At 27.5% G+C, this 13,708-nt stretch overlaps 1 protein-coding gene across 8 annotated transcripts in view; it reads right to left on the reverse strand.

Moving 5' to 3' along the window:
- The window catches only part of LOC105254170 (sn1-specific diacylglycerol lipase alpha), a 79,706-nt gene that overhangs the window by 53,101 nt on the left and 12,897 nt on the right, over positions 1-13,708 (reverse strand). Inside the window, exon 1 of one of the 8 annotated variants that reach the window (XM_025413452.1) lies at positions 10,675-10,834. The exons of the other annotated variants lie outside the window; for them this stretch is intronic. Within the exon in view, the coding sequence (XP_025269237.1) occupies positions 10,675-10,769 (95 nt within the window). The 5' untranslated portion in view covers positions 10,770-10,834. Of the gene's footprint in view, positions 1-10,674; positions 10,835-13,708 lie in introns of those variants that run through there. 8 annotated transcript variants of the gene reach the window in all.

Raw genomic sequence — 13,708 nt, forward strand, 5'->3', positions numbered from 1 at the left:
ATGAATAGAAGGGAATATGTATCGTAATATCGGACAACGCGCAAGATGCGATATGTTGATAAGATATTTACGAAATATTGCGGGGAGAAGCATGTCAAGAAGCATTTCGTGTCGTCGATCGGGAAGTCGAGATGCGGAAGAGCATTTTCTGCAGGAGGATAAAATTGTGATGCGTCTATTTTCGAGACTATTTGGGAGATGCACGGCTGTCTCACGTCAAAATAAACTTTTATGCCTTTCGCGATAGTTAAATGGATCGCGAACTCGAGAGAGAGAGAGAGAGAGAGAGAGAGAGAGAGAGAGAAATAATGCAAGAGAGAGAGAATATATGATTATATAATATATAAATATATATAAATAAAAATGGAGAACCTCGGTTCTTTGAAAGAACATGTCAACAAAAATCTGTGAAGCAAATTCCTTTTTTTTTTTCATAATTATCAAGTACACGGCACTTTTCAAACTCTATAGATTATATTTACATCGTGTTTCGATACTCGTGTTTTCATTGAGATTCAGTACGCGTTATTATTGCAAAGTTTATTTATCGAAAATACAATAGAACAGTCATTAAATAACCGTGAATAAAGTAAAATAAATTAAAAACTTCCACTGAGAGAAAAATATAACGTAACCAGTACAAAAAAAAAAAACAAAGCGTCGAGGAAAAAAATACTTGGAAATAATTTTTATTGATTGTTGATTTTTATTGATTGTCAAATCGTATTTTCTTAAAAACTACAGTGATTATGGGACATACATTTTCGCATAAAATCAACGATTTCTTTCTATCAATAACTATTATACATTTTTATAACAGCATCAAGAAAGATTAACATTAATTGAAGTAATAGTTTACTTAAATAAAGATTAAATAAAAATAAGTAAGAATGAGAGGCGAACGTAAAGATAAAAAATATGATGATGGGATAATTTAAATATTGCATTTCATTATCGATAATTATTTTAAATTATTATGAAAGTAAACAAATCTCTTTTGATATATAATGACGTTAGAGGAATTAAAATCGATTATAAAAAATAATATAATGATAATGATAATATAATGATAAATAACAATAAAAATAAATAAATAAAAATAAATAAATAAATATATAATAATAAATAAAAATAAATAAAAATAAATAAATAAAGAATTCCGCTTACAAATGGGAAAGAAGAAATATATACAACAGGTGTACATAACTGTTATCGAGAATCAATGATCTCGAAATTAATTTCAAGTCACACACATCAATTCTATCGCGCTTCCTTTTCCGCATAAATAAAGCACTAAAATCGGAAATTAAATAACTGCTTTTCGATATCGCTAAAATTTGCGCATTTAAATCGTAAAAATAGAACGTAATGCGACGAACATGTGTACACTTTAAATCTCGACGAAACAAAGAGAGAGAAAGAAAAGACTTATAGGTTCGTATCTAAACTTAGCACGAGGAAAAAATAGTATTTGGTACACGTGCATATGCGGATAATGTTACGTTCTTCTTCTTTTTTTTTTAAACGGCTCATGTACACCGAGAGAAGGATGCGATTTTAACGCACTAATAATCACCTCTGCTTTTCTTCACATTCCGAGAGCGCACGAGCGTGACTTTTGCCCTCCCCTATCGCGAGATCAATTTCAATTAATTAATCACGTCGATAAATACGATGCCGTGCATGATAAACAATATTGTAATTTCGGAAATTTCGATACCAGGAATTTCGACAGAACTGATATTTCATTATTTATATCGTATATATACATATTCCTGGACAAAATTAACGCATAATTTTTGTTCACTTTTTCTTTAAAATTTTTCGTTAAAATTTAAATATCAAATTAAAATATAAATAAAATGTAAAATTTAAATATCTTTAAAATTTTTCGTTAAAATTTAAATATCAGCTTTTAAAGAAAATAGAAAAAAAATATGCGTTAATTTTGTCCAGGAGTATATTTAATAAAATTATTATTATACATCAATATACTGATTATTCGCGATTTTATTGAAAATCTTGGATTCACTCAAAGAGACTTAACTATCCGAAAATTATAATTAATTAATGTATTTTAATTTCAAAAAATTGTTTTGTATATTTATAAATAATTTTAATGTATTAAAATATATTAGTTATAATTCTCTGATGGAATCGTATCGAAAAATCTTCTTCAAGTGAATCCTCAAGATCTACAATAGAACCACGAATAATCTGTAACATATTGATACAATATTAATTTTCAATTTTACAAAGTATTTGAAATCTCGAAAAGAGCAAATTTACATGATGACAAATGTTATTGATGACGAACGTGTTATTGTAGGAAGATCAAAGCAGAAAAATGAAATGAATAATGATATAATGAATCATGTTCGTGTATTAATTCGCAAAATAATTAATTATTCTATTTCTCGTTCAGCAAAATTTTTAAAAATTATTACTAATGTTTTTTTAAATATTTTATTTAAATATATTATTTAATATTAATATTTTATTTAATATTTTATTATCTTTAAATATTTTATTTAAATATATTTTCTTTAAATATATTTTAAATATATTTTATTAATTTAATAAGATTAAAATTCCGTTAAAATAAGGCTTGAAATTTTCAAAATATGATAAAGATTAACATATTTTTAAAACTATATTTCTGGATTAAAATTTTGAAATCATCGATCATTGTTATCGAAATGCGATTGTATTTATTTTCATTAGGTTGAGTCACGATATTTGACACTAAATTGTATCGTACAGGCTTTAGAACACCCTATACAAGTAGGAGTTTAAGGATCAACGCGGCATCGAGCATAGCACACGTGTCACTAAAGCATAACGTCATCCTTAAATGATTCATAGCACGCATATAGAAAGAGAGAGGGTGTAGAAACGAAAGCTAGGCCTTGCTCGAGTGTTCACTTCACGTATTGATCAATCTTTTTATTAACTTCGACATTTTGAAAATACGAAACAAGATGTTCCGGCTTTGAAGAAGCAAAAGTAGTTAAAAAAATCTTTCTGGCTTGTAGTCTCCTCTCTTCATTTTGGAATACATTTTAGATCGAGGAAACGTAGGTGATAAAAATAAACGTGATGAGTAAAAATGCACTTGACAAGAAGCGTCTTGTGATTCTGTAAGTCATAAATCTTGAGAAATTATGTGCTATTGATTACGACATACAATATATTAAAAATTAAAAATTAAAATGAAAATAAAAATAAAATAAAAATAATAATAAGATGAAAAAAAATATATAAAAAAATTGTTCGGGTCAATTTTTATTTAATTTTATTAAAAATTATTGGAATCAATTTTTATTTAATTTTTAATATCAAAAATTATTCGAGCCAATTTCTATTTAATTTTTAATATCAAAAACTATTCGAGCCAATCTTTATTTAATTTTTCATATCAAAAATTATTCGAGCCAATTTCTATTTAATTTTTAATATCAAAAACTATTCGAGCCAATCTTTATTTAATTTTTCATATCAAAAATTATTCGAGTCAATCTTTATTTAATTTTTAATATCAAAAATTATTCGAGCCAATTTCTATTTAATTGTTAATATCAAAAACTATTCGAGCCAATCTTTATTTAATTTTTCATATCAAAAATTATTCGAGCCAATTTCTATTTAATTTTTAATATCAAAAATTATTCGAGCCAATTTTTATTTAATTTTTAATATCAAGAACGATTTACATCTTGTTATTATTTATAATATGTAATTATCACAATGAAAATTATATATTTTTTTCTGACAAATTGAATTCAAAATAATATTCATGGTTGATTTCCTATTCGTTTGATCGTTAGTTTCCTGTTGGTGGCGACAGAAAGATTGCGAATGGCCCCTATTTTTGTACCTATATCAGATTTCGCGTGACATGGACACCATGGATCAATAGTACCCCTTTACCTCGTTACCTTATCAGGTTAAATCGTGCGCGTCGCAGACGCATACAATCCATACAAATTATTAATATTAATAATATATTCAATAAAATTTATATATAAAAATAAAATAAATAAAAATCAAAGTTAAAGCGATGAAAATTTCTCGAGAACACATGAAAAAATTTGATTTATGGTTTATGGTGGAAAAAGAAATCAAATCTCTTTCCTATCCAGCACGAGGCAAAAAGTGCGGCGGGAAATGAAATTAGAATAAAATGTACAAATACACATGTTTATTGAGGTCGCGCCTGAGTATCGACCTCGTCACGTCAGTTACGTCGTTTATAGCGTGTGCGGCACACACTCGAGGGTTAATATTTTCGAAATGTGAAATGTCACGCGGTTGTGCCATTTGACGGTCCGTTTCGCGCATTTGCAACCCGAGCGCATGCCACCTTTTTTTCGCGACTCGTTGTCTTTATTTCAGTGTTTTTCAAACTTTTTTGCGTGACAGAGAAAGAGAGGTCGATAATATATTTCACACGAAAAGAATAGAATGTTTTTAAACTCGTGTTTTTAAAATACTTGGTGATACACTTAACAAGAGTTACATCATATATATAATTCTTTGAAATGTAAGAACATATTACAGAATTGTATAAAAATATAAAATAATATAAATAATAATATATAAACATAAAATAATATAAATAATAATAATATAAATAATTTTATAAATAATATAAAAATAAATATACAGAAATTATACGCACAAAATTATGCACAAATTACACACGAAATTATGCACAAATTACACACAAAATTATACATAAAATTATAATTCTATGTAATAATAATTAATATATAATTATTACATAATAATTCTGTAATATTTTTCTACTATTTATATCGGAAATTATATATATGAAAATTTCGCAATATATAATTCAATGATACGGCTGAGTAAATATTATTTTGTTAATTAAAAATTTTAAAAACACGAATAATAAGTGCAAAATTACATGATAAATAATAGAAGTGCATTTCTATTATTTACGATTTAATTTTCCACTTATTGTTCATATAAAATTCTGCCTCCTTTTTTCATAATATAAATTAAAAAGAATAAGTGATTTTGAAAAACGAGTTAGTGATTAAATAATCGTGATCGTGAACCATTAAATCGAATTTGCAATTCGCGTAATGAGAGAAATACACGATCTAGAAAAATATGACACGGATCTTTCGCCCTCGTTTATCGAAATGTGTTGAGTGCACGTCAAGATACACGAGCAGAGAGAGACAGAGAGAGAGTTTGAGCGAAGAACCGTCATAAAATCAGTTTTGCGACCGGTGACATTTGCGTTCTGTGGAAAGTGACGCAGTGATTTTTCCAATCGAAAAATCCGAACTTTAAAACAGGCCACCCCGGGGGGAAAGAAAAGTTAGTCGAGGAAAGAGACGCGATGCGGAAGTAAAAAAGATATATTCCCGGAGTAAAAAATATATTGGTCGCATTGCGATAATTTTGCAGACAGAGAAAAAAAATTGTAAATATTTGTCTAAATATTTTCAACTAATTATCTATTATTTTTTTAATTGAAATATTTAAGTATTCAAATTAGACACGACATATTAAATCTAACATGACACCTATTTGATACCTGATGACCTATATGACTAAAATACTTAAATATTTCAATTAAAAAAATAATTAAAAAATTAAATGATAATTTAAAAAAATAATAATTTTAAAAAATTAAATAATAATTTTAAAAAATAATAATTAGTTGAAAATATTTAGAACCTACCATTTGATAGAAAACAAAAGAGAAGAAAAAATACGTCGATTGCCAATTGCGCCCGGAATTTGCATAAATTTCAACCTTCATAACTCGGGTATAAATCGTAAATATAATTAATGTAAAAATTTTATCGATGTTCGCGATTGTCGATAATTGTTCTTCAATCTCCTACGGACGGAGTACATACAGTTTCCCGTTGCGTAATTCATGCGTATTGTTGACGAAAATAGATGACACGCTTTTCTCTCGTGGAGTCCCTTCTTTTCTCGCGTGACGACGTATTGAATTTGCATAAGAGAAAAAGTATAGCAATAGCAGAACGCCGCACTTCCGGAACTTTCATTCCTCCGTTTTCCTGAAATTTTAATTAACCGCATTATTTATGGCGGTATAGCGTGCAAACGTTATACACGTGCCGATTTATACTTTCTGCTCGCGAATACAGTTTATAATTGTATATACAAGGTGTCCCAAAAGTCCCGGACCGGTCGAATATTTCATAAGCTATGCACTTTAGAAAGAAATGTTTCAGACAAAAGTTGTATGGCTTGAAGGGGGCCATCAGATAGTGGCAATGATTTGACATGGGAGAATCATTTGAAAGTCACGTGAAGATCACCGTCAATTTCTTAAATGGAACTTCCTATTTTTTATTACATATTCGTGTAGCTTATCTCAAGAGCTTTCCAAAACACTATAATTAAATATTTCTTCATTGAGTACTTTTCGAGTTATGAGGCTTGAAATCATTTCTTAATTTTACATAAACCGTAAAATATCTTGTAAAATAATCATTTTTCGATTATCTTAATACTTTTATGTACAAAATAATGAGAAGAATCAATTGGTCTAAAGAGAAAATAGTTGTTTTTAAGAAAAAAATATGTAATTTGCAATTAACAATTACATATATTTTTTTTTAAACAACTATGTGTTTTCTTTACACCAATTGATTCCTCTCATTATTTTGTACATAAAAATATTAAGGTAAGATAATCGAAAAATGAATATTTTACTAGATATTTTATGCAAAATTAAAAAATGATTTCAAGCCTCATAACTCGAAAAGTACTCAATGAAGAAATACTTTATTATAGTGTTTTGAAAAGCTCTCGAGATAAGCTACACGAATATGTAATAAAAATAGGGGGTTCCATTTAAGAAATTGACGGTGATCTTCATGTGACTTTCAAATGACTCTCCCATGTCAAATCATTGCCACTATCTGATGGCCCCCTTCAAGCCGTACAATTTTTGTTTGAAACATTTCTTTCTAAAGTGCATAGTTTATGAAATATTCGACCGGTCCGGGACTTTTGGGACACTCTGTATATGTATGTATAAAGTTATGCTAGAGTGCTACTTAAACTTCAGGATATAAACGAAAGAGAGAGAGAAAGAGAGAGAGAGAGAGAGAGAGAGAGAGAGATTTTAATCTCTCGAATATAAGCTCTCTCTCTCTCTCTCTCTCTCTCTCTCTCTCTCTCTCTCTCTCTCTCTCTCTCTCTCTCTCTCTCTCTCTGTCTCTCTCTGTCTGTCTTTCAGGTCAGATTATCCTTCGAATTTTACGAGCCCGACGAAATTGTTCACCGGGGAATAACGGATGACGCGAATTTCGCGAAACGTCCCGCGAGTTTTAATGGCGAACGTTAGAAATTCGCGATTATAAAGTTTCGATGACATGCACAGTTTTCGCGATCGCAAGAGATATCTCCGCATATTTGAATGGAAAACACGACCGTAAAAATCTCACGAGAGACTATTGCACATACATATATATTCGAAATCGATATGACAATATATGTACGACATTACTGTTTGCCGGCGCGCTGTGAAATTTCACAATGAGAAATGATAATAATATCGTATTTAAACGAGATAGAAGGAATACAGTTGTCAGCTTTTGTTCTGATTTTTCTTGCAGAGATATTTAAACGGAAAAAAGTGACGTTATATAAGGAAAATAAATCGTAAGCCTATTTATTTATCTTTTAAACGACATTTCTTGTATATAGGGTGTTTTCTTAAGTGCGACAAATTTTAGGAGATGATTCTTTGTCGAAAATTAAGGGGGTATTTCATATAAAAAAATTCCCTCCTCTAAAAATGTGAGTTACTCCTCCAAAAATGGGAGTGAAAATTAGGTTTTTATTATAATTTTGTTTTTGTTCCAATTTTCCTAACATTTATTCTAATTTAATTTTTATTTTAAAATTTATTAACTTCTCGTAATTCAAAATCTGTGATAACGTATTTTATTTTTTTTTCTTGAAAACTATTGCATTTAAAAAAATAAAAGAAATAAAAACGTTTCTAAATAAATCAAACTTTTTGCATATTACTTTAATGCATATTAAGAATCATCTCCTAAAATTTGTCGTACTTATTAAGAAAAATCCTGTATAAAATTTCGTAGAGGATATTTCATAATTTACAACATCATCATTAAACTATTTTTTCTAACAGATAATGATTAGATAAAAATTCTTTATCACTCCATTTCACAAATTTACAATAATAACATTTCATAACTGTAGTATTTCGTATTTTTTATAATGTATAATATTTCACGATATTTTTAAATAATTATTATTATGCATATATATAATAATTATTATATTTTTAAATAATTATGTAATATTTCATTTATGTGATATTCATAATTATTATATTTTATATTCAATAATTATTATATTTTTAAATAATTATGTAATATTTCATTTATGTGATATTCATTTATGTGATATTTTTTAAATAATTATATTACGCAATTATATAATATGTTTGCGCAAAATTTCAAAATTTATTACGACATCTCGACAAATTAGAAGATATGACGAAATTTTTTGCTCTCGAATCCTTTACCCTTTTTTTTCTTCAACAACATTCACTTCAATGTGTAACTACACGAGGTGTACAAAAAAGTTATACATATTTTTAGCTCGATATGCATACAGAATACACGAGTATGTTCAATATAGAGATGGATAGATTTACATTTTAATCTCGCCGTACGTATCATTGTAACAGCAATAAAATCGAGCCTTGAACACGCTATTCATGAAAGATACAAAAACACAAATTCAAAGCTCTTGTTGCACGATTTGAGCGTGGGAGACTGTTGCTTATTACTTCTGTAAATAAAGGGCCTTCGCGAGAGAGCGAGAATAGAAAAATCGCGAGACGATCTCGTCCAATCGCACAATAGTTTCTTGTTCCTTGCAGTTGCGTAATTTCAAGATGACAAATTGTAAACACGCGCTTTAAAACCGATTGTTCTTCTCGGATGAAAAGATGCGATCTTCCTTCCGAAGGCTCTTCCGAAAAAGTTCTTTTCCTTCTTTCTCTTTTTCTTTCTTGATTCGTCCCCTCCCCGATTATTATTTAATTATAATTTAATTATTACATAATTTTATCATTTTTATATAAATCTATTTTAATGAGAATTCTTAAATTTATAACGGGTTTAATAGAATTTTGCGATTAATATTGCAAGTATATATTTTTTTAAAATCTGCAATTTGGAATTAATTATTAGATTCATTAAATTCGAATCAATTGTAAAAACATGCATTTTAAAATTAATTACTCTCCTTGGATAGAAAATTGTAATTTTTCTCTCAAAGTTTTTATCGAAAAAAGTTTTTTCTTCTGTCTCTCTCTCTCTCTCAATTCGTCCTCTCTCCAATTATTTACATAATTTCATCATTTCATATAAATCGATTTTAATGAGAATTCTTAAAATTATAACAGATTGAAGAATTTTACGATTAATATTGCAAGTATGATATATCTTTTTAGTATCAGCAATTTGGAATTAATTATTAGATCCATTAAATTCGTGTTAATAATTGTAAAAACATGCATTTTAAAACCGATTACTCTCCTCAAATGGAAAACTTTCTCTCAAAGTTTTTTTCGAAAAAGTTCTTTCTTTTCTCTCTCCTGATTCACCTCCTCCCGATTATTATTTACATAATTTCATCATCTCGTGTAAATCGATTTTAATGAGAATTCTTAAATTTAAAATGGGTTACAGAATTTTGCGATTAATATTGCGATTAATATTGCAAGTATGATATATTTTTCTAATATTTGTAATTTGGAATTAATTATTAGATCCATTAAACTCGTATCAATAATTGTCAAAACACGCGTTTTAAAATCGATTACTCTCCACGGATGGAAAACTGTAATCTTCGAAGTTTCTTTCGAAAAAGTTTCTCCCTCTCTCTCTTTCTTGATTCGTTCCCTCGATTATTATTTACATAATTTTATATATAAATCGATTTTCATGGGAATTCTTGAAATTATAAAAATAAAATTCGTGAAACATTGCGATTAATATTGCAAGTATAATATATCTTTTTTAATACCCGATGCAATTTGAAATTAATTATTAAATCTATTAAATTCATATCAATAATTCAACATGTTTTTCACGCTACAAGCTATTAAATGCATCCTCGAAATTAGCATACACAAGCTTCGTTTATCATAACATATCATTAAACGATTACATAAAAGATAAATATATTCAAAAAGTAATAATTAAAAATATAATTAAATATAATTAAAAATATAATTAAATATAATTAAATATATAATTATATATAAATTAAAAATATAATTAAATATGATTAAAAAATAATTCATATCTGTATCTTTCACGCGAAAAATCTTCAATATACTTTCCGAAATTCCTCTCTCCTCCAAACTTGAATAAATCGCTAGCAATTAATTTTAAATAATTCTAAAAAAAAGAGTTAATAAATTTCGAATTTATTCTTACAATCTTCTATCGTCATCTCCGCATTTTTCGCATCCCTTATCCTAACTTGTCGTCATTTCGCGCGTGAAATTTTCGAACGAGTCTCTCTAACACCCCTTCTTCAACAGTCGATTCGAAGAGTTGCCTAAGCAAGGTGTATTTACGAGGGAGAGAAAAAATCATCACTCACTGGAGGAGATGAACGCAGAGCAGAACGGCGCCGGGTAACAGGAGATCGTCGCTGGCGATCCTCCATCGTCTGCCGAACGCGATCAGACTCGGCATCTCGACGATGACGGCGATGACATAACCTACGCACGACGCGATATACGCGTTACGAGGACAAGACGAGCGCTACGAGCGACCGAGTAAAGTGCCGGGAATGGGAAAAAGGCGGACGAACGGACGAACGGACGAACCGGACCGGTCAGCTGGTCGGCCGGACGCGCTGAAACGCGGAACGCGGAACGAAGTCACGTGGCCGCCAAATGTCAGAGATCCGTCAAGCGCAGAAAAAAAATAAAAACGTTAAACTTGAAAGAGTAAAGATCGAACTTTTCCATTTTCCTTGAATTTAACGTTCTTCTTTGTATATTAAAAATAGGGTTGCATAAGACCCAAGACAAGACAATATTCGTAAAAATATTGTATTGGTATTGAAAATTTTGAAAAATTTAAATCTTGTCTTGGTTTTGAGTGAATATTGGTAGCAAAAATCTCGTTTTGTCTCGTCTCGATTTTATTAACAATTTTTTATCTAACATTAAAAAATTATTTAAATATTTAACATAATTTTTGTAATATAATTTGAAATAATTATTACTATTGTATTATATTTTAATTATAATTATTACTATGTAATCGATATAAATGCCGTTTATTTACATAAAAAAACATTTACTGTTTCATGGAAAACAGAAATTGATAACTATTTACAGGCTCCAAGGGAATATGCAGATATAAATATTTTGGAGTGGTAAAAAAAGTCAGGTTCATATTTATCCTACATTGTCAAAAATGGCTCGAGACATTTTAAGTTCAACTGCCTCGTCCATGCCAGTAGAAAGACTTTTCTCAATAGAAACTCTGAGACTATGTCAAAAAATAGAACCAGATTACAAAGTAAATCTTTAAAAGCACTAATGTGCATCAATTCCTGGGTGAAATGCTCTTTAATGTCTAAAATTTGCGAGTTTGATTTCTAATTTATAAAAATGTTATATTGTATTAATATTAAATGTTTTTAAATTTATTAATATAAATGTTTTTATTGAATAACATTTTTTTTAATTCGTATATAGTGATTTTTTTCATTTACAAATATAAATATTTTATTTTTTTTGAGAACCAATAATCTTGACAAGACTAATAATCTTGACAGTCTTAGTCTTGGTATTGTCTTGATAACTAAAAATCTTGTCTTGATCTTGTCTTGAAATTCAAGACAAGACAAGACAATATCAAAACTAATCTTGGTATCTCGTGCAACCCTAATTAAAAAACATTAAATTCAAAGAAAATTAAAAAGCTCGAAGTTTATCCTTCGTTTTTGAATTAAATAATATGTATATTTAATTATTATTTTAAAAATTATTTATTTTTAAAAAATTTGTTTAATTATTATTTAGAAAAAATAACATTAAAATACTCTATAAATTCTGGTTTATACGTAATAATGTACATATGAATTACTAGAGTATGTGTAGACAAAAATTAATATTTTTGTTCAAAGGATGCTAAACGTATGATAATAATCAATCGCGGAAGGAATATTTTTCGCGCGCTTTTATTTTATTTAATTACCGCTAAAAAAAACTTTTTTTCTGAAATAAAATAATGTAAATGATTTCAAGTAAATATCAGTTACACGTATTTAAAATTATTTATGATGTAAAATAATTATGCAGTTAACAAACAAACAAATAACATAAAATAACAAACAAATGAAATAAAATAAAAAACAAAAAGATAAAAAAATAACATACAAAAAATAAAATAAAATAAAAATAGACATTTTAACAAGTAGAATATTTTAAGTAAACGTTGTAGAAAAATGGTATTTGAATATTTCTAGGGCACTGAGAATTTATGTATTTGCTTTACATAACGCTAGAAGTTTAATTTAATATTCCATTCAATTTAATTTTAATTGAATTTAATTTTCTATACATTTTAAATAACGTGTCATACCACAATATGCGCTTGTTTCGTGGTCAAAACGTTGTCGTAATATAACTAGAGAGTGCACAACCGCGAATATATATGCAACTTGCATAAAATTATTTTTCTTGCATTAAATTTAATACTGCATACTTTATATTATTTAAAAAAGCCTTGAAAAAGTATATAAGCTTTATATTGTACATTTTTAGCAAATTTTGTAAATAGCTTGAATTTATATTTCACGTTTGTTATCAAGATAAAATGTACCTCGTTATATTTCCAGTAAAAAGCAAGTATAGCAATTACTAAAGCTAAAGAGAGAGAGAGAGAAAAGAATTGTGTAATATGTATTATTTAGCGAAAAAAAGATATTATAATAAATGACTCAAAATTAATGCCTGCTCCACATTAGTTGCCTTATTATATACAACATGCAACGTAAGAAGCATGTAAAATGTGAACAAGATATCGAGAATATAAAACATTCTTTAAAAAGTAAAATTTTAGAACATGAACTCTCGATTATACTTGCTCTTTTTTACGTAAATCAAAAGAATTCTAAAATCAATATAACCGTTATCAATATAGCCAGCATAGCTCTCTCTCTAATTTTCCCTCCTTCTCTAATCTTGATTAAATATGTGATTATGATTATCGTATATTTTTAAATACAGACTGCAATCATGCGTATTAAAAATGTGTATTAAAAATCTACAATTTTCTTAAAACAATCCATTTGTTGAACAAAAAAATGTAAAAAAATAAATATTTCACTTTCACCTAATAACATATTTTCGTATTATTAATATTAAAAAATTTAAATTTAAAATTGAAAACTGTATATCTTATATTAATAATTCTATTAATATATTAAATAATTCTATAATTCTATTTTACATTTTTTAATTTTAAAAATATCTAAAATGATATAATAATATATTAATTTATAATTTAAAAATTAAATTAGTGTTGACATTTTTTATTATTAATAATTATATAAATAATAAATTAAATTTTCATAATATTATTAATTAAAAAATAACGGAAAAATATTTGTATAT

This window comes from Camponotus floridanus, unplaced genomic scaffold, assembly GCF_003227725.1.
Source record: "Camponotus floridanus strain SB8 unplaced genomic scaffold, Cflo_v7.5 scaffold67, whole genome shotgun sequence".
In the NCBI taxonomy this organism is placed as follows: domain Eukaryota; kingdom Metazoa; phylum Arthropoda; class Insecta; order Hymenoptera; family Formicidae; genus Camponotus; species Camponotus floridanus.